Raw genomic sequence first — 25,927 nt, 5'->3', positions numbered from 1 at the left:
GGGGGGGATAGGATTTACCAGTTGCACCTCCAACCACCCGCATATATAATTTCTGAGACAAGTTCAACGCTTACCTCCAAAAAGTAATAATTTGTTCTCATTATTATTTTTTTACTACCAGAAACATTCTATCTGAAGTACAGTACTAGGAATGCAGAACACAACCAAAAGGTGAAGGATCACACTTTCGCTTTTATTTCCACAATAAAATGTGGTGCAGTTCACATAACTCCTCACTCAGCTTTTTTTCGTTGGCAGCATGTGTAACTTCTCAATGTATAATAAGATAGGATGCCAAAACCCAATCACATCAAACGATTGCAGGTGTGAAAAAGCACTGGTCAATCAATTCAAGGAGTAAATACGTGTATGAAAATCAGAGATGGAACCATGATACGTCGAACAAGATCTTTCAATACAATACGCAGCAATGACATGCATATTGAACGTAACATTTCTTCTTTTTTTTTTTTTAAAGCATTTTAGGCTGATTCCATCCCAGCAGAGTATAAGGGTATGTGAAGGGTAGGGTGGGTGAGGTGTGGGTACGGTTTGTGAAGAGGGTAAAGGGTCACTCAATGAAAACATTCTGTGTCAAAAGCAGTGACGTATATCTCACGTGTATGTGATGTAACTTTCAATTCAACAAAAGCTTTCAAGAAAAGGCCTGTGTCTTTAAACTCCTCTGGTACACTGAGCCCATTTCTGTTTAGTTTTAGTTTAGGTGAGAGTTTTTCTGGCAGTTGCAACATAATAAGATCACATAGGTGCTGAAGATTAGAGGTGTTACAAGAGTAACAAAAGAAAAAAAAAGGAGGAGAGATCAGGAAGGCAGATGTTTGATAGGAAAAAAAGCACAGACCACAACAGAGCACCGCACTCGCCAAACACTTTTCTAAACTGTGGGTGGCTGTCTGGGACAATTTCGACTAATTGTTTCGGTGTTTTTTTCCTTTACTTTTAGTTTTAGTAAGTGTTTTACGGTACTTGCGACACAATAAGGTCATATAAGTGCTGAAGATTAGAGGTGTTACAAGAGAGTAACAAACACAAAAAAGGAGGAGAGAAAAGACGACAGATGTTTGATAGGAAAGAAGAAGCAAACCACACCAGAGCACCCGCCAACCATCCATGTATTTATTTTTAAAAAATAAACATTAAATTGGTAGCAAAAGACAACATAAGGACAATACTTTTGGGGGAAGCCGGAGACAAACAGCCTCTTATCAACAGGATCCCCCTAGGCAAGTGTTCCCCCTATCCTTCCTAGCCTTATGCAGTTGTGGGCATCATGCATAGGATTATTACCAAACTGACACTCTTTCCTATCAGAAGCTGAGCCATATGCAAGTTGGTGCCCAACAAGATTCTCGCTAGAAGAGGAGCAAGTATTTGGGACTGGTCACAGCAATGTCCAACAGAGAGGAACACAGTGTTCCTTCCACACAACACAGCATTGTACGTATACAGTACACAACATTGTACGTAGATAGTACACAGTAAACAGTGTACCTTCCACAAAACACAGCATTGTACGTACACAGTACACAATACACAGTGTTCCTTTCACAGAACACAGCATCGTACGTATACAGTACACAACATTGTACGTAGACAGTACACAGTAAACAGTGTACCTTCCACACAACACAGCATTGTACGTACACAGTAAACAGTGTACCTTCTACAGAACACAGCATTGTGCGTACACAGTACACAATGTTCCTTCCACAGAACACAGCATTGTATGTAAACAGTACACAGAACACAGTGTTCCTTCCACAGAACACAGCATTGTACGTACACAGAACACAGTGTTTCTTCCACAGAACACAGCATTGTACATACACAGTACACAGCATTGTACGAAGAACATAACATTGTATGTCAGAGGGGAAACAATGCATACATCCTCTCATCACTCTGATTTGGGGGGGGGGGGGGGGGGGGGGTTGTTTTTTTGGCTCGGGAAAGGGATACTGTAATTTCCTCATAAGCCTACATCAGCTCTCAATCTCTTCTATGCAAAAGAAAACTCAGGTCACATATTTAACAATTCCACGGATGTGCAAGTTCCATAAGGCTGGCAGGACTGCTGACTATCCCACTCAAAGCCAAACCAAGTCCTGAATTTTGGATGTCAGCCTTTTTTTTTTTTACGGTGCCACTTATAGTAAACAGCATGATAGGACTTACTACCACAACAGTCACTGTACCATTCACAGAAATCTAAAACTGCCAGCTCGCATAATGAACATTCATGCACAGCCACAAAGGAGGAACTCGAAGTTTAAAAATAAATATTTATGTAGTTTTTTAGAATGAAGAACCTTGAATCTGTTTCACTTAAAAATCAATAAAAAAAACAAAAAAACCACAGCAAGCAGCAAAAACTGAGTAAAAAAAAGAAGAATCAGTTGAAACGTCACTATTCAAAGATAAACTTGATACGAAACAGAATCACTAAAAGAGAAATTATGAAAATACAAGTCCATAAAATTTTTTGTTCCATTCATACACTGAAATGGTTTTCACAAGAAAAAAACATTCTTTTACAAAAAAGTATGCAAGGGAAAAATATTTGCTTCACAAACAGCAATACCCATTCACCTAAGCTGAACAAAAATAACTAAATGCTACATTAAATATACACGTGTGACAAAAAAAATCACGAGGGAGAAAAAGTGAAAACTGGGTCTCAGGACCAGGACAACCAAAACTGATGGTGTGCACAGGTAGTAGAAAGCACACCAGTCAAGACGGAAATTACCTTCCTTATTTTTGCCCGATGCAAGATACACTGTAAGTGAATGAAAGTTTGTGACAGACTTGGCACATGCAAAGGTATAAGGGAAACAGTTAATGAACGCTTATCACCTCACATTTTTCTCAGTAAATAACAGTTACTGCAAAAGGAGACAGTCAAGAAATCAAATCATCTGATATATTTTAGAGTCAATGAACACTAGTTTGAACTTTACCCCAAATATTCACTAAATAATTTGTCAGAGCCTCATTCCCAAGTTGCATAATCCCTTCTACGTATTAAAAAAAAACTAGTCAGAAAAACTAATTTTTGTTTCTTAAACATGTATAAAAATATTAATAAACATCAAACTCATTAACCATTTAGATGTCATTGGTAATGCTTGAAAACAAAACAGAATGAGTAAGACTTTGGGCCATCCTCAGAACTTTTTAAGAGTGACATAAAACAAAAAAATCAGCAAAATCATTACTGTGTTCATTCCAAATGCTGTGCTGAGATATAAAAATAAAAAGACCAAAATTTAAAAATTAAAAAAAACAAGCTTCCATCACTTTGAATATTTGGCATTTGATTCTCTGCTAAAGTAAAAATATGGGGAAACTTGTAGCTTATACCAGTGATGTCACACTTACCATTAAACTTTCTGCGATCTATAGAGCAGACAACAGAGGAGAGAGAAAAATAAAAAAGAGTGACTTAGCTGAAGTCTTTCCAGACTTAAAGTTTATACATATTCACAACGACAGGATAAGATGAGCATTGGAAACTCTTCCATCCAGTCACATGTATTGTCAAACTAGTCAAACTAGGATGTGTTACGTATGTGTGCTTTATTTCTATGCTACAAAAGGCCGTCTAGAGGTGTGTATAAAGGAAACAAGAGAGGGTATAGAGAAAGGGAGAGAATCTCTCTCAAATATATGATGCAAACATCTTCATAAGCATGACCCATATTCTGTGGAGACTGATACTGAAAGTGAAAGAAATGTTCTTTAACAACTTAGTTTTAGTTTTAGTAAGTGTTTTACGGCACTTGCAACACAATAAAGTCATATAAGTGCCAAAGATTAGAGGTGTTATAAGAGAGCAACAAACACAAAAAAGAAGGAGGAGAGATAAGGACGATAGATGTTTGATAGGAAAGAAGAAGCAAACCACACCAGAGCACCCGCCAACCACCCACTGAAGAACTTAACTTGTTAAACTTCTTCACAAAAACCTCAAGTGACATTCAACTCTGAAAATTTAACTCATTTTAAGTTATTTTAACACAGACAGCAAAAGCAAATCTTTTTCATTTCAATGTAAGTGCACTAGCTCTCTATCTAAAATGTAGAATTAATTAACAAAAGAATGAAAGAGTCAACACTGTAAGAACAGCTAAAGAAACATACATCCACCAAGACAGAAAGCTGAATTTACTTTTTAAAACAGCGGGACCTTTCTATTATTTTCTGTGATACTTTCTTACAGACTATTGACGATCTGCTCAAACTTATTAGTAAGCTGTTTCTAAATTTTAGTGCTTGTTCATAACAATTTGCTGTTATTAATAATAATCAGAAGCGAAGTAGTAGTGTCAATTAGTGAGCAGCATGTGTCCTCATTTCAGTCCGTTCCTCTGAATCCAAGCAGGATGCAACTCTCATTCCTTCCCTTTGACAGAACCCACTTCTTCCCAACATTGCTACTGGCTGGATGTACAGTATATCATCGTGTACAGGACGCATGCGCAGAAAAAACAAAGTAAAGGTAGACTTAACAGCCAGAATTTTGGTGAAATCATATCCACTGCTAGGTATAAGACTTCGCCATGCGCCATTTTGAAAAGTGACGTATGACAGATGTCTTCTTACACTGAGCTGTCGATATGTTCATCTGGTAAGACACGCCAACTTTCTCACGGCAAGCACCAACCAACACCTTTATTAGTGGATTTTTCATTATTATCCCCACTTCAAACGAAACCAAAACAAAGTTGTTTTGCTTTTTTTTAACCTAACCTGATTTTCATCAGTAGTCTCAGACCCAAAGAGTCTATTCTCTTGGTCAGCCTTCACTGAGTTTTAAAAAATCTGATTCTATAGATCTCATGGATAAAGACACAGGGTGACTTTGAAGCTTTGACATAGAAATTTAAAGTTGCATCATATACATGATGATATTCATATATGATAATTTTCTCTATGGACTCTATATTGGCGGATAAATACGTAAATGCTATTTTTCTTCTATTCTACGTGAGCACAGACACAGGGGACAAGACAGAAGAAAAACTACAGAAGACAGGCAAATTGTCAACTCAGCACTATTTTGTCCAAAGTGCCTTTACTTAAGTACACTTTGGACAAAACAGCTCTGAGGCAACGAAATATAAGCTCAAGTGATCTGTCAACAGTTTTACCCAGTGTTATAGACACTATATTCTCATTGCCCTAATGGTTAAGGTGACCTTTAAATTGTAGGTACATCTACAGGAACCATTTTTGAAAACTCCCGTCCCAAAATACATTCCATCCATTTCTACAGCGATAAGCTAACCAGGTTTTAAAAAAAAAAGACTTCTTTCACTCAGTAACAAGCATGCACCATTCCATGACAGGAAGTAATTAATGTGTTCCACCAATCATTAAAAACCAAAAACAAACCCTGTCGCATATAAAAGTTTGGATATCAAATACTGCACTCGCTGTTTTTTCGCGCACTTTTTCCGCCTGTTTTACTCATTTCGTTTTTATACAAATGATTTTATTTCACCATTTGAGTCATCAAGTATATATTATTTGTTCCATGAACATTTCGAGAACGACTTACATTTGCAAATTTTTAAAAAATTGTGAATTGAAGTCATACAGGGGGAAAAACCCGTTATACAGCACACATAATTTATCTTCAAGTTGAGAAATGGATGTAATGTATTTTGTGAAAAAGGCCTTATCTGTATCACCTGACAAGACAGGCACAGACCCCTCTAGACACTGCACATGCAAACAGACACAAAGCTTCGACGTTCTGTAACCGGCTTACCATCTTTGAAGCTTTCCGACGCCAAGGAATCCCGCATAGTGTTGTTCTTATTGTCATTAGGGTGACTTCTCTTTCCAAAGTTTGGCAAAGACGATGTTCTGAGAAGAAGCAGACAAGTTAGAATAAATAAAACAACTACAACAGACTCCACAGGCCCTAAATTGGGTGTAACATTTTTTCTTCTTATGACATACTTTTAAGTATCCTTTTCATATTTTAATATTCACAGTACAGTTATGCATATAAAGGTTCTATGACCAATACCTGCCATTATTCTTTAATTGTGTGTGTGCGTGCGTGTGTGTGTGTGTGTGTGTGTGTGAGTGTGTATTCATGTATGTGTGTATGTCTTAAGATGTGAATGATATCAAGAAAACAAATATTTCTATTTCTAACTAAAAAGCTGCAAGGCCGAAATTCTGAGGCCCAAACTATTGAAGAATATAATATAAAGATGATTTGCCTATGACGATGACTAAATACTACCTGGCAAAAGGTGGCTCTGTTCTCCCAATGTTCTCACTGGCCTCGTATGCCTCATTCTGGCATCTTCCACTGGTAAAGACAACATGGCCAGCAAAGTTAGTCACACAACGCATGCGCAGATAAAAACACAACTCACATGTAAAACATCCAGGGGAATCATTTCGGTCAAGATCAAGGTAAGACACAGTCCATTAGCTACTGACATTAGATTTCTGATACCTCCACATGCTATATATGGCAAAGACACAGCTCACTCGGACAATATATTCAAAACTACAAACGTTGAAATAAAACTACATTTGTGAGGCGTGCTGGCACAATGAGTTGACGCTCGGATTTTAGCTCTATGGCCACAGATAGATACAATAAATCATCTGTGGGGTTTGTACATTTTATCTTATGAACTGATAAAAGACATGTTAAAGTTGAAGAAAATAGCATCCATTAAAAATCTGCAAATTTGGTGTCTATTTTTGGCTGATGTCTCCATTCGCAGGCTGCGAGAAGTAAGTCATGTTGTCCACACGCCTCACATTTAGAAAACAAAATTTTCATCAGTTCATGCTTGCAATTCCTTTCAAAGAACTAGTAAAGTTTACAGGCTGTCTTTCAAAAACAGTACTCCTTGCAAATTGGGGAAAAATAATCCACCTTTTCTATAGAGAGCCATCTAAACTTTTACTCAACTCAACCTCTGGGCCTCAATGGGAAAGCTGAATACACATTTAAGATAGCAGTTACCCAAACAGAAACAACCAGCTGAATCTATTCTAATGGCCACCTGTAGAAGACGATCACCTGAACAAACATAACTTCCTAATTCCCCCTTGGGTTTTTCTATATTCCATATTACAATGACACTATCCAAGATATTCACCTGCCTTAGACAATTACATTTCTCCTCAACAATGGGTGGCCATCTTGGACAATTTCGATTTCATGTGTCAAAAGAACATTGGTTTTTTCCCCCTTTACTCTAATAAAGGGTTCTTACAGCATGCACAACAGACAACTGAGGAATTTATTTCATTTGGAAGAAATTTCTTTATTCTGAACACGTTTTATGTTACTGTTGTACGTTGTACTGTATTGCAAAGCGCTCAGAGCCTGTGTACTTTATTCGGGGTTGAGCGCTATATAAATGTCATTTATTATTATTATTACTTGATTTGCCAAAAATAGAATAACACCTCATGCTGTTATCTACATGGGAACAAATTGTCAAAGGCGATACATAAATCAAGCACATATCACAATCCTCTCAAACTGGTGAGAACACAACTGTACACTAAACATGTAAACATTTTTTAAACCCTCGCTGGCAATAAACTCCATGTCACTGTCTAGTTTGGGAAGTTGGTGATGCCAAAGAAGAAGAAACTGCAGGAATACTAGGGAATACTAAATAAGTTTTTATCGGAGAGACATAAATACCTGAATCGAAATTTGGATCCTCTGGAGAAAATCGATCCCCCAGACCGAATTTTGGGAACTGTGGCAGAGGAGGACAATCTGGGAAGTGGAAACAAATCACAATTATACAAACGCATGTTCCCCTTGGTTAGTCTATGCTTACAAGTCTGTGCTACCCTCATGTAAAAGCTGAACACTTTCTGTAAAACTAGTCGGGCACGGATAATTCAAACACTTCGGGTACTGACAAAAATGAGTAGACGCATCCATAATTTGGGTTAAACGAAAACGAAAAATGAAAGAGATATCGGTCGGGTAAAGGTAAATTGTATGAGCTATCTGTGATTTCAAGTTTTTCGCAATCTTGTTATCTATGCACGTCGGTACTTTTTTAACTAAAACTCAGCCATTTAAACCAAGAAAAGCAATTCTACTTTGTCAAGTGCTACAGAACCAAACTAATAAAATGTCGTCAACTTAAAACGACAGATTGAAATTAAAGAAACCAAAGAAATATCCCACTTTGTTTTCAATTTAGCAATGATGACCATATCATGATATCAGAAGATCAGTGGGACTTTCATTTCATTCTAAGCATACTTTTATCAGATCACTGGTGTAATCTGTCAGTATTAGACGTATAGACGTAACAACGAGGAAATGACACTCCAAAAGTGTTGCAGCCAAAAAATATATAGATAAAATAAGATACATCTTTATTGTCTAGACCCTGGCACATTGGTTTGGTGTTTCACCATGTACACACACACACATACACGCACGCACGCACACGCACACATACGCACACACACACAAACACACCCACACACACACGCACGCACACACACACAAACACGCACACACACACGTACGCACACACATACAAACACACACACACATACACACACACACACACATGCACACACACACTTCCCTCCCACATCCTCTCTTCCACACAGACAAAAGCACAGACAAAATGCAAGCTTACGTGAAGAAAAGTTGCTGCTCCACAGCACAGCGCCACAGGTATTTGGCCCCTGGGGCAGTTGCGCACTTGAAGCCCACTGCTTGATGTTTCTGTGGACGAAATCAAGGACCAACAATTCATTTCTTCATAGGTGTAAATCTCAGACACAGAATTGCAGGAAAGTGAAAGAGATTCAGAGCTAAGGTAGGAATGTGATCCTAAGCTTTTGTCCAAGCTAGCACTTCCTTATTCACTCAGACTTTTGTAGTCTACCTTCAAGCCATAGAATCTAATCGTCTCCCCTTTCAGGAAAAAGCAATGACCTCCAGATAAAAAGAAAGAAAAAGCAGAACTAACACACAAAAGATGTTTTTAGTTTCAGTAAATGTTTTACGGAACTTGCAACACAATAAGGTCATACAAGTGCCGAAGACTAGAGGTGTTACAAGAGAGTAACAAACACAAAAAAGAAGGAGGGGAGATAAAGATGACAGATGTTTGATAGGAAAGGGGAAGAAGACCACACCAGAGCACCCGCCAACCATCCACACACAAAATGTAAAGGACAAGAAAAATATAGTTATAAATTATAAATATGTGAAGAATGGCTAATAATGTTTTGAAATGTCTCATAACAAATCATAACTCATTTATCAGATGTCAGAAGCGAAAAAGAGAGCCCTGAAAAAAAACAACAACTGGTAACAAAATTAATCAGTGCCGCATACCATAAAAACTGAACATAGGCATATGTGACAATATGTTGTCTTATTAATGCAACTACGATGACCGTATGAAATGAAAAAGGTAACTTGCTAATATTCCAAAGCACCAGATTAAAGTAGCTCTTTTCACAGTCATGAAGCTATGCACTCAACTAAAAATCTATCTCAGCTTCAGGATCTCTATGAAGATGCCATGGAATTTCAAGACAAAACAAACTAAAATTTCAACTATGTATGAGGTAAAAAAGCAGCAAAAAAATTGGGATAATTTTACAGATCAGGACCAGAACTGGGGGGACAGGTTTGCAGGCACAGAGCATAAAACATTCTTCTTTTGGCAGAAACTTGAAATCCAGAGCCACAAAGCACCACTACAAGAATTGTGCGCTGCACCAGAACTAGATTTTACCAGGGGCATTTATAACACACTCTACTAATATCTATACTCTGATCATCACAGCATAGTCGAAACAGATATGGATATATATGCCCTTGATTCTTGTTAGTCACAATGATCAAAACAACTATGACTATTTTTTAAACAAGAAGTACATGTTATAATAACAATCACCGTCATCATAGTAACAATAATAATAATAGCAATAATAGCAATAATAACAACAATAATAATAGCAATAATAGCAATAATAACAATAATAATAAATAATAATAATGATGATAATAATAATCTAGGCGCTCTACATCAATAATGTACATCATAACCAAGAGAAAGAAACAAGAAAACGAATGACCAACAAAATATAAGAACAATTTAAGAGCAGCAATATTTCAAATGACTTTCATCAAAACAAAAGGCAAGCTTTCAATCAACAGTGTTTAATACATATTTTAAAAATACAGGTCCCCTCCAACCAAATAGTTCTTTGACTTATCAATCATGGAGTAGGGTCATTCAATAAGAATTCTCCTTTCCTTTTCTTACCCATACACAATCAGCTCAACATAGACAGACCTACTGTCACATGTTCACACAATTGAAACACAACATCAAAGTGAATAAAGCAGCCTAAATCAACTCAAAGTCCATCTTGCTTAAATCATATTCCAGTCCTGGTATCCCTGATTGTTTCAATTTATCTTGTTCTAAGTTTATATGGATGACATGGAACTTACTGGAAATGTAAACTGATGGAAAATTGCTGTGATTCATTATATATGGGCTTTGCACATTGTAAAGTCTGTACATCTTTATTTTCAATAATGTATAATTATTCGTTAACTTTATAAAAACTTGCTTTACAAAACATCTGTAATTGTCATGTTGAGACAAAGCTTTCATAACTTTAAATTCGACTATCATTCAATACTTCTGAAGACGTAAAGAAACAGGAAAACAAAACAAAAAAAGTTAGTTGACATTCACCTTCCTCCGCTATAGATACGGATGCATTAATAAAAAAGAACCAACAAAAAAACGAAATAAACATAGTGAACAGAGAATCCATGCTGTTGAAACAACAGATAAAACAGTAACTCTACAAAACTTCAGTCAGTTACTACCTTGTCCATTCATAAACAAAGCATGCTTGCTTAAACCTGTCACACAAAGAACGACCAGTTAGACAAAAAGGGAATCCCCCGATACTAGAGCCATACTCTCTACCTGGTAATGGTTTACAAGCAGGAATTAAAAAGAATGATCCAACCCAAATTGTGCAAGAGTGCTTCATGCCACTGGGACTTTAAAAAAAAAAAGAAAAACTGTTGCTCAAAACAAGTTGTCTTTTCAAGTTTATGAGAGTGAATATGTTATTATGCATACATACATATACCTATATGAGGGGAGAGAAAGTCAACTGTACAGTATAGCCAGGGGAAACAGGGAGAAAAATATCACAGATAAAACCAATAAGACCATGCCTGGAAACCTTCCATACTGTTGTTGGTAAGTGGGAAATCTCAATAATTTTATTTAAAAAAGAAGACAGAATCAACCTGAGACCACAAGGGGAGAAGTACAAGACCTCTTGAGAAAATAAAGAGTGTATTTTTGAAGCAGTTGAAATATCCATGTCTTAGAAGGAAAGGGTTTAAGAGGTCAATAATCCACAGGATAAGAAGTTTGTTTTTTTTAAAGCAAAAGGTCTAAATCCATGGCTAGATGCAAGACTCCAATAAACGTCATTTTGCAGTTTGGAGTCTGCCGGAGTCTTGTACCTAGCCATGGATTTCTACGTTAAGCAGCCCCAGCGCCCATTCTCTATAGGTGTTTACTTTAGTCACTGGGGCACACAAGTAGGTCTGTGGAGATGGCAAAACTTGAACTCACTTCAACAGCATGACAAAGTAGAAAATATTGCTTCAAGATTGAATGAGATGAGGTGATGTGATGGGGGGGGAAAAAAACTCTACATTTTATTCCTGCCCATTGTCATGGTCATATCCCTGCTTAACGTAGAAGGGGGGGGGGGAGAAAAATAAACCCTCGAGATTCCAGAAACCTTCGTCAAACGAGAACCTTATCACTCGCTCACACGCACAAACCTTTCACACATAAAGAAATTGAGGTGAGCACCATGCAGAGAGGCTATGTAGGTTTATCTATTGGTACGCACACAAAGGGAGGAAAGGACGGTGAGTTAGGGTTCACAGACAGCTAGGAACAAGATGATGGTTAGTCCGGAAAAATGTACAACGGAGATGATTATTGACAGTGACATCATGAGAGAACAAAAAACAAAACAGGTCACCACGAACGAAGAGAACTGAAACAAACTTTAAAAAGGTCACTACAGAAGTAATTTCGCTCTCAGAGAAGAAAGAAATAATTAAGCAGATCCAATACACGATTAGTGACCTAGGGAATGTGACTGGCACAAAGAGACCCTGATACGTCAGAGGGGAAATGACTACCAGAGTGCTACAGTAGGTGTATTAGTTAACAGACCATCCATGCATTGTCATAGTCAGGGATCTGACGATTATAAACCATTTCTTGGATCAGACGGACAAAGGTGATTTAAAAATGCCAATAAAAATAGACGAAAGACCCAAAATATCATGCCTGAATAACAAAAAGACCGGTGAAAAAGAGACATATCAGATCCCTTGTCACCCAAAAAATACACCTCTAAGATATTTGCTTATGAAGTCAAATGCTGTACTGGCATAGACAAGACCATTTCATTCGAAAGAGGAACATTTGCCTATCTCTAAATCATCCAAAACTGGAGAGGGACCCCTTATTTGATGATACATATCTTGGGAGAAAACATGTAATAATGTATTCTTTCGCCAATTTCTCATTCTCTACTATTGCTTTCTCTTTTCCTTTGTGGGTGTCTTTACTCTCTCTCTCTCTCTCTCTCTCTCTCTCTTTCACATACATGCACACACAATTAACTGCCACAAACTCTCTCCATTTCTCTATATGAGACTATTACTTTACTATCTCCCCCCCCCCTCCTCCCCCCACTGGGCTATTTTCCACATTCCCTTGCTACACCACTGATCAATGAGGAAGTCCAGAAAACACATTTTGCCCCACAAGGAAGGTCAACTGTTCCCTCTCCAAACAGAAGTAAAAATCTACTGCTAGCTCATAGCTCATCAGCATGAGACTTAACTTCAGGCATGATACATTGAAGACAAATGCCGAATCTATTCACCAGGTAATGCTTTCCCTCCCACTCTAAGAAACGTTCTGACTTTGAACAAAACAGTTTGCTAAAAATACTTCTGGAACTCTTATCTAACATATAACTGTTGAACGGGGATATGCCCTGTACAACTAATATTATGTCATTTATTCTCATAATGTCCTAGATACAGAACATCTACAGTAGGCTTGTTCTGAGAGTATCGGAGATAGAGAACATCATCTCATCATCTCTGCCCAGATCAAAGTTCAGCAGCTTCAATCGTACGAAAAATCGTACGAAAAGTCCAGAGCATTATCCTGAGACCTTAGGATGGGGACTATTCAACCATTTGACCGTTAAAACAACGATTAGTTAGACCTCACAGAAACAGACCATCCTGTCTAACCCAGCACTACTTTCGAGAACCTTGGTACTTCTTCTTCCAGTCACCTTGAATATCACTGCAGCACCAACGAACATCTCGATATTTCAACTCATTTTTTTGTTCCGGAAATTCCTCTTCATTGTGATTCTTCAATAATAATCGTCAGAGAGCCTATAACAGTGAGTGGTCCAGGGGTAAGGGAATAGAAATATTCATGCTTGATTGGTCATAATCATCATCATCATCATCATCATCATCACCTCATCATGCCTCCAATACAGAAACTATAGGTGTCACAGGGGGTGTGTGCTTGACGATGCATGGGCACATTCAGCACAACAACTAGACATCAACTTCGAGCACGCACACGACGGCAACATTCACTGAATGAACAATTTACTAAGCTAGGCCTATATGCATGTCTCAGCCATGCTGATCTGTATTTCTGGGAGGGAGAAGCACTCATAGTAGGCAGGGTGTATTCATGCTTCTAATTGATTCTTTATTTTCAAAAGCCAAAACAGGACCCCTAGGTATACATCAGTCTTATCAGAACTATTAGGAGGAGTCTCGAAAGATATGGGAGGAAAAAAATCCCCAACATTGAGAGCACTCTGAAAGCACAGAAATAGAAGTCAGCTGTCTTACCGCAGTAATGCTTATGTCCTGTAGTGAATGTGTCGTAATCAGAGGATAGAAATGGCATGAGTGATGAAATAACAACAGAAGCAACACTAAAGAAATGTGATTTACATAAATAGAAAGGGTGCATATCTAATACATGAAATGATGGGCTGGAGAAAACATGAAATTATGCTGGGAAACAATTTGAATGAGAAAATATAATAATGTCTTTCCAAAAACAAGGCTAAGAACATTAACCTGCCCATATACAGTTGTGATTGCGAAGTTCTATAAGCAAAGTTCAAACCTACTGCTCGATCTACAGCTGTGAATGTGAAGTTCTAAGCATACTTCAAAACTACCCCCCACCCCCACCCACCCCCCCCCACCCAACCTAATCCACAGATGTGATTGCAAAGTTCTATAAGCAAAATCCAAACCTACTGCCCCATCTACACCCGTCTTTGGGAAGATCTAAACAAATTCTAAACCTACTACCCCCATCTTCAGCTATGATTGTGAAATTGTATAAAATTTGAAAGCAAACTCAGAACCTACTCCCCAAATGTAACTAAGTCTAAAGGGCAGGGAGGACACTGAAACAGGAAAATTTCAGACTAGAGCTAGAAAAAAAAACCGTAACAAATATGGGTGTCCTCACAATGATCCCTTCTCCAAGTGACCTCCTCACTGTCAGATCTGCTGTCCTATATAATCCTAGGTAACAGCCCAGGTAAGCCACAGAAGTGAAGGGTTAAGGGAGGTAATAATGCTGTAGGTCTACTTGGCATGGTTGCAACCTGAACAGTCACCTAACTACTTCATGTTGCATTACAATGTTTTTTACGGGCCATGACATTTTTACAATGTTCTTGCTATGGGTTTGGAGCTTGTGCCTATAATACCTATGAAAAAAGTCACTCCTTAGAGTTTTAAATCGCATTTGAAATATCAGTTTGAAAAAGGTCAGTCAATAACAGCTCAGGGGGAAAAAATATTTCAATCTGATCACCTCCAATGTAACATTGATGAAGGGAGAAAAATTGTAACTTACTTATAATGATCCCTTTGCAAAAAAGCTGGGAAACACTTTTCTTCATCTTATCTTTTTCAACTTTTTGTGAGAGCTTTGAAGACTGATCACAAGGGCGGGGAAGTTTCAAACTTTGATAAACATTTGCAAGGCTTGACTAGAGGTTTCACTTGGAGACTTTCAAACCACAATGGAGTCCCCCCCCCCCCCCCCCCCCCTGAGCAGTTGAAAGGATGCCCCTCCTTTCAAAACAACTAACACACGACTTCTCTCTCTCTCTCTCTCTCTCACCCTCTGAGTCAATGTGCAGTTATGCATTCTGGGATACATCGAGTTTAGGTATACATCTGGAATCCATTAACAAGCAAATGAAGAGAATACATAAAGTATAACTTCAAAATATAGTTGAACTAGCTCTAATGGCCACCTTCCCAAGAAAATCACCTGTACAAACAACCACTTCCCACAATATTATTTTTTACATTCTAGTGACACTGTCCAGGACGTCCACCTGTCTAAGACAACCACCTTTCTCCTCGACAATGGGTGGCCGTCTAGGACAATTTCCACAGTACATTGAAAGAAACTTTCAAGTAAACTACATGATCTAGTCCTGGGCTACAAAACCCTCCTTAGGAAGTATAGGCCGAACCTCGTGCACACCCATCAAGGCCTGGATTAACGTCATGAAGAAAGGAAAAAAAGCTGATGGATCGATGCAGAAGAAGACAACATGGGGTTATGACTACAACCAGCTAATTGCCTCACCTTCTTTGAATTAGATGCGTCTTCATCCTGGGAAAAACATACCTCAGTTACAGTCTCGCAGTCACTTATGCTTACAAGTTACAACAATCCATTACAAAGACACAACTTAGCTTACAATCACCACAGATATAAGTCAGTCTATCAGTTTATAATAAAATAGTCATCATGCTTGAGCTCCTCTTAACCCTACTCTGTACTAATGATCACTACAAGGAGTAGACTTTAAATATCAGTGATCATTACAAGAAGTAGACTTTAAATATCAGTAATCATTACAAGAAGTAGACTTTAAATATCAGTGATCACTACAAGGAGTAGACTTTAAAAATCAGTGATCATTACAAGAGGTAGACTTTAAATATCAGTGATCATTACAAGAGGTAGACTTTAAATATCAGTGATCATTACAAGAAGTAGACTTTAAAAATCAGTGATCATTATATAAGAAGTAGACTTTAAATATCAGTTTTTGATTGATAGAGTAGGTGTTTTACGGCGCTATCGACTGAATTTAAATATCAGTGATCACTACAAGAAGTAGACTTTAAATATCAGTGATCACTACAAGAAGTAGACTTTAAATATCATCAGAAACAATCCAAAATCTATCTTTGAAAGTCTCAAACAACAGAATCTCCAAAGGCAACTTCTTCCTCCCATCCCTACCAGTACCACAGACAATACCTTAAACAGCAGCAAAAAACTTTTTTAAAGATGGCATTGAGCTGAAGGGTGCACGTATGCTCAAAAGTTACAGGATTACCAACAGCAAATAATATCATCATCTCAAAGGCTACTGGACTAACAGCAACAACAAACATCATCAAGTTTCAGTTTGCCCGTGTGTTCAGAGCAGCGAGAGCTACAGCTCTAAAGACACGAGAATTGTCCCACAGTCCGATAGCAGGGGCCTGACGACACTTGTCGCACTCGCAACTGCATAAAGTCATATGAGCGCGTACCTCACAACACGGACTAGACATGGCTGGAAATCGTATCCTCACATCAGCCCAAGACAATAATATCAGTCAGGCTTTCCATAAACTAAACGTCCTACACAAATTTGTATTTTAGTGGTAACCAACCAATTTCCTCAAACTCCCTCAATTGTTTTTTATCTGTCCATCTTGCTTTTTCTTAGCATGAAAAGCCCATCATTATGCCAAAATCCTTTACTTTATTCAAACCAACAAAACAAACAAAGCCAAGTGAAAAAATGTCACACACATCTAACGGAAATCTTTCTCACACATCCAAAACATAAAAAATCTGTCATTAAAAAATTTTACACAGCAAATTTAGAAAGAAAAGTTTCAACCGTGCAAAAATTTCTTGTCAAGCCATTTTGGAAGTAAAAGCAATATTGTGACACTTTCCCACACAAGAAGCAAGAGTAAATGTGCAAATGCCATTCTCCAGTTTGCTGTGAACCAGTACAACTCTCTGAATCACAAAATGAGCCCCACACCCCACACTAGCCCATGCACTTCTTGCACTGATGGGCCATTCCATGACAAGCCAAACTGCAGTGATACAGTAGCACAGGGATGGTGGCCTGCTGAAAACATTCTAACATTCTAAACGGTCACAGAGAAAAAGCCTTTTTTGTGGAGGGGAGGGGGAAGGGGATGATTGTGTCGCTAAAAAAGGTTATCTCAAACAAATGAAAGATAAAATAAAGAATGGCTCTATCCCTGCTTAACACTTTGCCCCCATGGGACGCCGATCAGCGCCGGTGTGATATAGCGTGAACCGCACCTGTATCCTGGTCCAAGGGGATAAGTGTTGCGTGCTCTGCGCGATCGCGTGGGTGGAAAGTGTTAAAGTTTTTACAACAGGTCATCATCTCCATTTATGTGTGTCACTGTATTTCAAGTTTTCATGGAATTGAATGGCCCAAAACACGGACTAGCAGTAATGCGGCCATGGCTTATCTCTTGTACGCTCCACAAACCAGAAGACAGACGAAAAAACCTTCCTGTGTTCCACTGTAAGTTTGTTTTCCATTTAGAAAGTTTGTTAGCTTCCAAGATAAGTAAAAATCTTGTTAAAAGGACATAAGCAAGAACATTGGGCAAGTATCTAACGGAAGGCTAAAAGTCAGTGATGGTTAAGAAATGTGAACTTTTTAAAATGAGTCAATAGAAAAGTCAAAGTCAAAGTAAAAAGAAGAAAATGCGTGAAAATTTACATTCGAAACAGTCCATTAAGCTGTCAGTCTAAGTAGAAAAAACCAAAAATTATGTAAGAGAACTTATTTTACCTCTGAATTGGTGTGGTGCACAATGAACATTTTCCCTTCATACGCAATTCTTCTGATCTGTGCCCTGAAGAAAAAGGATAAAAAAGACAAAAGTTGTTTTTGTTTTAGTAAGAGTATTACAGCACTTACAACACAAGGTCATATAAGTGCTGAAGATTAGAGGTGTTACAAGAGAGTAACAAACACGAAAAAGAAGGAGGGGAAATAAGGATGACAGAAGTTTGATAGGAAAGAGCAACATACAATGTATGATGAGGGTACCACTCAAACAAACAGACATGAGCAACATACACTATATAACAAAGGTACCATTCACACAAACAGACAAGAGCAACATACACTATATGATGAGGGTACCATTCACACAAACAGACAAGAGCTCACCATTTGAACAACTGGGTGCGTCGGTTTCCTCGAAATGTCATGATTCCCAAATGTGTCACCCCCAGGTACAGCTGGTCTCCCTTCTGGTCCTGAAAAGAAAAAATAAGTGGAAAATTGTACAGGTTCAGTTCTACTTTCCGTAAGAGTTTTTAACGGCACTTACAACACATATAAGTCATCTCAGTGTCGAAAATTAGAAGTGTGACTAAAGAATAGCACACAAAGAAAAGAAGGGAGAGAGATAAGGACGATAGATAAAATTGATAGGAAAGAAGAAGGGAACCACACCATAGCATCCGCCAATCATTCAGTTGTGTAGGTTTGAACGCCCCTTACAGCGCTACACGGTTAGTTAAGAACGGAAATCGTACATGACATAAATCAACAACACTCTTCTTATCCCATGAACCTCAGCACTTCTCACCCAATGACCGTGGGTGGTTGGCGGGTGCTCTGGTGTGGTTTGCTTCTTCTTTCCTATGAAACATCTATCATCCTTATCTCCCCTTCTTTTTTTTATGTTTGTTACTCTCTTGTAACACCACTAATCTTCTGGCACTCATATGACCTTGTGCAGTTGCGAGCGCCGTAAAACCTCTGCTAAAACTAAAAACCCAATGACCTTGTTCCTATAGACCTAAGCTTTAATAGAATTTCTTGCAAAAAGTTTCCATCTCTATCATTCCTAGTGGTTGTTGTACTCAGGTGACGATGACTGTTTATGCATAGTTCACATTTGTGTGGCATCATGGTGAAATCAGGAGCTCGTCAAAATAATAAAATTATTTTATTAAAAGCAAGATGAAAAATGGTGAAATGGAAAAGGTTTAACGCCCCTATCAACACTATTAGGTTATTTAAGGGGCGGGACCTCCTAGTTTAACGTCCGTCTCTGATAGGACTGAGCCAAGTGGGAAGTTCGCGTAAAGTGCCTTTCCCAAGGACACAACGTCGGACCGAGCTGAGGCTCAAACCCCCTAACTCGCAATCTCACGATTACGAATTCGGTAGCCTAACCACTAGGCTACCGACGCCACAAAAAGCAAGATAAACAAATAAGCTATAAAATAATGTCTGTAATTCCATATCCCCTAAACTTGAGGAGTGCCTGACTCCACTGCATAGAGGAAAGGTCAGTACCGTCAAACCTGCTCCAACAGTCATCGTCGCCTGAGACAACAACCCTGTAACCCACACTATGTCAAAAAACACTTTTTTTGGTGCTTTTTTCTACTAAGTGTAACGTTGCGGATTTTGTGTCAAATTTTTAGATATGTAGCTCAAAAAACATCGCCTGTGCAACATTCCGACTTCAATTTTTAACAAACTTTGTTAGATGAAAAGAATAAGTTTTTTCCTTCTCCTGTAAAATTTTGTTTTTGTTGGATACAGGGTTGATGCACTTGGGCAACTAATCCAAGACAGTCACCTGTACACTTAACCATCTCCCATTTTCTCCCTTTCATTTTTTTCTGTTTTTTTTTTTTCATATTATAAATACACTGTCCAAGACCTCCACTTGTCTAAGACAACTACTTCTTTCCCAGACAGTGCTTGGCTGTCTTGAACAATTTCGACTGTATCTGCAACTTTCTACAATTCAAACCAAGAGTTTAGAAATGAAAAAAAATTTTTTAATCTGGAACTGCCACTTACTTTGACCTGATGGGGATCAACGCCGTAGGTATCCATACTGGCTGCTTTGCGGAGAAAACTGGCCTCACAATCAGATGGTACTTGCCCGCTGTGAACACAGGTAAATAATTGACAGCAGTGACGCAGAGGGAACAGAAACTATTTCTACAGAAGACAGACAACATTACAGAAGTTCTTCCTGCTTTCAAGCATCATCATTCTATTGTGATATAATTGTAAAACTGAACTACCCATCATCTTTGTCCTGATACACCTCATACTTGTATCTCCAAATGGATACGGTTTATTTGTTTCTTGGTGAATCTGGGGTGTAAGTGTAAAGCGATATAATGCATCTCATGTGTCCTTGTACAAATGAGTGTGCGTGGAACAGCGCCAGGGCTACCCATCCACTAGCGTATCAACTGTTCACTTTAAGACTTTTTAATTTTCTGGTAATTGTTTTACGGCACTCGCAACTGCATAAGGTCATATGAGCGAGCAGATTTCAGACTTTATCATACATCACTTTTCACAATGATGTATGGCGGAGTGTCACACTAAGCAACTGAATATGTTATAGTAATCAACAAATAATAGATTGGCCAAGGATAGTTTGTTTGTTGTTTTTCTTTTTTCACTGAGGTGTCAAGGACAGCTTTGTGGGTTCAAGAATGTAATATAAACAAAAGCATGATGACACAGGTCTCAATTTCTATCGTCCTTATCTCCCCTTCTTCTTTTTTATGTTTGTTACTCTCTTGTAACACCTCTAATCTTCTGGCTCTCATATGACCTTGTGCAGTTGCGAGCGCCATAAAACCTCTACTAAAACTAAACTAAACTAACTAAGAGGTCTCAACAGGCTCATCATAGTGAAGTTCAGAAAAAAAAGGGAAGGGAAGGAGGGAGCACTGGCTATGAGCTTTTACCTTCCAAAATTAGGAAGAAACCGATGGAATGACAGAACATGTCACAAGCTTCTGATCCTGATAATGCACACCTAACACCATGCCACGCGCAACAGATGATTGTTTCAAGTTTCAAACGATGATCCATTTTTAAAAAAAAATATTCTCTCATTGTCTTATGCCTCACCCACAACACGTAAGAGCAGATGTTTTTTCCCCCCTTGTCAAACCAATGTTTGCTGTAATCCTGGCTTAGGTGCAACATGCTTTTTTAAAGGCAAGTGACTACAAGGGGACTGTGTGCAGAGGGTATTTAAGTTAGACAGCTGAATGTGGGGTAGACTGCTGGGATCTGACCATTTGTGAAGTGGGCTGACAAAATGAGTCACTTCACAGATTCAAGCCTTAAGTTAAGGAAATAGATACATCACGTTTATAGGTGAAGTTTTTACAATTTATAAGTATGAAATAATAAAAGACAGGTTACAGTTAAAGAATATGGCATCGATAGAAAATCTACAAATTTGACTGTAATGTCAATTTTTGAAAAATATCTCCATTTGTGAATTGCGAGAAGTAACTCATTTTGTCAGCATGCCTCACATTTTTTTCTCTGCATTATGCCAGGAGGGTAGGCATGGGTTGGGGTAGCCGACCAGCAAATATATTTTTAAAAATCGGAATCAGGGTCGTTACAATCGTACTTTTGTAAAAAAAAAAAATTTTTAAAGTTTAATCACAATGATTCCACCAGATTCGCAATGATGGGCTGCCTTGCAGTTGGTATATCTTTTAAAAAATGAGAGTATCATTATATCATATTAATGCAGGACACCAGACCATTTCCACAACTAAAACTGACAATTCTGTGACTAACATTTCAGAGCACAGTAAATCTACCGGCCACCTCATTAATCTTACAACCCACCCCACCTGGCGACACTGACATTATGCATCAGCACAGGGACCGCTTGTCTCACACTTCAAACAAACTCGCGCCTCATAAAAACTTTTTACACCTGTGGCACCACGGCAAGGCCACCAGCTGCCGCTTGTCGCGACACCTGCCGCTGGGCACACCACGCTCGCTTACATCAACGCCCTGTGAGCTTCCATGATCTTTTCCTCATGCTTCGGAGTCTGCTTGGGAAGCATCTTGAACTCCGACACATAGCCCGGCCCATGATCTTGGGGATCGTAGTCTCCGACTTCCGCTGAAAGAACAAGGACGATAATAAGAATAAGCAAAAGAATTAGAAATAATAAGTAGCTTTGCCGCTGTAAAATTTGTATTTTCTAAAAATCGCTAAATGTGCATTACAGTCAAATAAATTTAGATTTATATATTACTTGACAGGTGTGTTTGTAGAAGATTATATTATGGATGTATAGAAATTTCCATTTTTTAAAAAAGAGAGAGAGAGAGAGAAAGAGATCTCGAGAGAGAGAGAGACTCAGAGAGTTTAAACTAAAGCTAAACCAGACACAACAGACAACACAACGGAACTATAAATAAATAATCAGACACGTTTCCATTGCAACTGTCCCAGCGACCAAAAAACACATTCTGTTAACTATTTACACATGGCACAACACTAACTGCATTAGTCAGGAAATCCCACAACCACAGAAGAACACTATCAGCGTTCATCTGTGTTTTCCATTATATATTTTATATATTTTAGTAGAGGTTTTATGGCGCCCGCAACTGCATAAGGCCATATGAGCGCCAGAAGATTAGAGGTGTTATAAGAGAGTAACAAACATAAAAAATAAGAAGGGGAGATAAGGACGGTAGATGTTTGATAGGAAAGAAGGAGCACACCACACCAGAGCATCCGCCAACCATCCACTCATTATCTCTACTATTATTTCTTTGGAGCCTTATACTAAAAAAAGACGAGCCATACATTCAGGATTCCTAGACTGTCAGCTTCTGTATGCAATTAACTTTGACTTGAAGTATGTCATGACTATATACAACCTGGGTGGTTTACATCAGCCGTATTAATGAGAAAATAATTCCCCCCAAAAAAAAAATACAAAACCTTCCCCATTGAGCTCAAAATCATGGGTACAAAGAGTCAACTTCAACGCAGTGACCTTAGATGACATTTTGCCCAGAAATCTGCTAAAGATTTGTCTTATTGTCTTACACTGTATGATGTAGGCAGCCAGTTGTATGGATTCATCATGTGGACACAACAGTCGACCGTGGTGAAGATCTCGACGAAGTTGCAAAAAGAGGTAGTACCTGGGAAAAAAAGGGGAAGTTAAATTTTGTTTGTTGTCAAGCTGTAGCTGACGATATGTTTTCAGCAATCACTGAACTAATTTCTGCCCTGACCCCCGTCAAAGCTCGCTTAACTTTTAGCATTCATAAGACGATTCCTACTTAGGGGCGACCAGTTTTGTCATCTGAGTTTTCAGCATCCCAACCTTCCCGACAACTCCTCTCCTATAAATTTAACCCCTTTGTGACCTATATGGCGTATGGTGTTCGTCATTATTTCTTACACGGTGAACCAGCCAAGATGCTGTTGTGACGTATGGCGTTTGTCATGCCTTGTGAGGCGCGAGGACCATAATGACGAACGCTGTGAGGTAGTATTCTGCATACTGCTTCTATTAGATGCATTTGGTAAAACTAATCGCAGATTCACATTCAGGAATATTATCATTTTTTCCGTACGAAAATATCTTTTCCTCTTAAAGATAGTTAGTAGTATTTGCAAACCAGGTCTTGTCATCGGAAACTGACCACTAAATCTAGCGCTACTCTGAGTCCCTGGAGATTCAAAACTGTGCCTGGTGAAGCACGAACTGACCCTATATCACAAAAGGGTTAACCCATTTCTATAAAAACAAATACCAAACTGAGTATGAATGAATGATATAAGCAACAATCATACAGTTGGATTAAAGACAAGATGAAATTGACGAGGTCTTTGATACGACTGTTATACAACCGAGCGATGCTGTGACCCAGAAGAACTAGTGTGCTGTTTACTAAGAATCAAATTAATGTTTTGGGGCGGCAGTCAGCCCAGATGGTATTATGCTGGACTACAGAGCAAATGTCCCTAGTTAGAATCTCCAGGGAGAAGGGGGGGGGGGAGGGGGAGCGCGCTCGCCACTGTTCTAACCTGGGTTCTTTGGAAGAGTTTTTAAGGTCCTCCATCCATTTGGCTCTATCTTTTAGAGAGAGGCATTAAATCTCTTAATCAACTTTACTATGTCGAAAGGGGTATTAAACCTAAAAAATTTCGAAAAAAAGAGAGAAAAAAAACCATATTCTGATCAGGGTACTAGCTGTTGTCTTTCACTCTGCTGATGTGGCCAGCCCATTTCCAGTTCAGCAGAGGCTACATAAATACAGCAACCTTTATCCCATTATTTTTATTGAGGAAATAAATGCGATGTAAGTATCAAGCCTCCCTTAGAAGCTTCCAACAAACCTTGTGATCTCTTCATGCAACTTCATGGGATCTTCAGGGTAGAACTTGACCCGAAAGCAGAGAACCATCTTGCTAAGACCTGTCGAATGAAAATACGAAAGAAAAAAAATTAATTCAAAGCAAACAAAAAGACAAAATCCAGTTCCCGGCCAGGGCTCTCTGCCCCCCCCCCCCCCCCAATTACCCTATGCCCTTGTGCCAGAGTGTTTTGAACAAGTCACTATCCTAGAATTACAAAGTTCTATCCTCTCAGTAGCTAGTTATGACTGAGAAATCTGACAGAAAATTTTGAATTTCACAACATGTCAATTTTTTTCAAACGCAATTCTTCGAATATCTTGAAAATGACAATGAATAATTTTACGATTTTGATAGAGCAGATAAAACATTTGGTTTTGGACCTCAAGGTCTTCGCAACTCAAAACAGCCAAAAATGTCAGATAGAACTTTGTAACTCTCAGGTGGCGAGCGAAGTGTTCCTACTCAGCTCTCATCTCTTTTTTACTACTTGCCAGAACAATACCACGGCTATAAAGCCCCAGCTGTTTTGGAATTAATAAGTGCTTAAGTTTCCCGTCATTCAGAGAGAGAGAGAGAGGGGGCATCAGCTGTCCCTGGGGTGTTCCGTTAGCAGTTAGTATCATGCTGAACTGCAGACCAGATGGCTTTGGTTCGATTCCACCACTGGGCATTCTTGAACTTGGGTTTTTGGGGGGAGATTTTAAGGCGCTCCAACCATTTGGCTTGATGTGTGCTATCGGAGACAGACGTTAAATTTGAAGGCCAAGCCCCTAAAATAACCTTAGAGCATTGGAAAGGCAGTTAAATTTATATAACAACAACAGCTGTCAGTCTAAAGTCCTTTACACTTCTTTCTGCATCAGCCGAAATAGATAATAACATGTACCAGCAATTGGAAACCAATTATGATAGGGTACAAATCTATCTATGCTTTTTTTCCACTACCCGCAAACACTAATTTACATGATTTTTTTTATTTGCATCATTCTTACCAACACTTCATCAACACCTTAAATCGATTCGTCTACAATAAACAAACAAATTCAGATCTCATTGTTTGTTTTGTTGTTGTTGTTTTTTCTTTTTAAAGAGTAACATTTCCTCTCACAACAACAAAGAGCAAGATCATCGAGTAGAATTTTTAGCACATCCCCTGATTACTTTTTGACAGTTAGATTTCCTAAATTATTAGTTCTCTCTGAAATAGACAGAGCATGCTGCAGCATACAATTTTGATCAAAACATAGAGCACAGCGTATAGACAATAAACAGCAACTGGAACACACACACAAAAATGTAAAAAAAAAAAATTAATGTATTCTGTGTCACAATCGGAACGTATTCTGTGTGACAATCTGAACGTGTATGTCATTGGTTTGTATCAGTGGGGCAGGTAGGAGGACAGGGAGTAGGATGGGAGGGAGGACTAGGACTAGGAGCGGAGGGGGGCGGGGC

The 25,927-nt window shown here is 38.6% G+C and overlaps 1 protein-coding gene across 6 annotated transcripts in view; it reads right to left on the bottom strand.

Annotated features, from left to right (window-relative positions):
- Positions 1–25,927, bottom strand: part of LOC101854164 (FERM domain-containing protein 5) — a 98,274-nt gene that overhangs the window by 12,102 nt on the left and 60,245 nt on the right. The window contains exons 4-17 of one of the 6 annotated variants that reach the window (XM_005097383.3): positions 24,452–24,530; positions 23,150–23,247; positions 22,087–22,207; positions 20,104–20,191; positions 18,448–18,536; positions 18,064–18,127; positions 15,801–15,827; positions 14,024–14,041; positions 8,685–8,773; positions 7,718–7,795; positions 6,284–6,352; positions 5,798–5,895; positions 3,403–3,420; positions 2,771–2,800 (exon numbers count right to left, since the gene is read on the bottom strand). In XM_005097383.3, coding sequence (XP_005097440.3) covers positions 2,771–2,800; positions 3,403–3,420; positions 5,798–5,895; positions 6,284–6,352; positions 7,718–7,795; positions 8,685–8,773; positions 14,024–14,041; positions 15,801–15,827; positions 18,064–18,127; positions 18,448–18,536; positions 20,104–20,191; positions 22,087–22,207; positions 23,150–23,247; positions 24,452–24,530 — 966 coding nt within the window. The remainder of the gene's footprint in view (positions 1–2,770; positions 2,801–3,402; positions 3,421–5,797; positions 5,896–6,283; positions 6,353–7,717; positions 7,796–8,684; positions 8,774–14,023; positions 14,042–15,800; positions 15,828–18,063; positions 18,128–18,447; positions 18,537–20,103; positions 20,192–22,086; positions 22,208–23,149; positions 23,248–24,451; positions 24,531–25,927) is intronic. The other 5 variants (XM_035969540.1, XM_035969538.1, XM_035969539.1 and 2 more) reach the window with 5 other exon arrangements.

The sequence above is a fragment of the Aplysia californica genome, unplaced genomic scaffold (genome assembly GCF_000002075.1).
Source record: "Aplysia californica isolate F4 #8 unplaced genomic scaffold, AplCal3.0 scaffold00153, whole genome shotgun sequence".
In the NCBI taxonomy this organism is placed as follows: Eukaryota; Metazoa; Mollusca; class Gastropoda; order Aplysiida; family Aplysiidae; genus Aplysia; species Aplysia californica.
The sequence above is the reverse complement of the archived record's forward strand: the minus strand, read 5'-3'. Positions and strand labels throughout refer to the sequence as shown.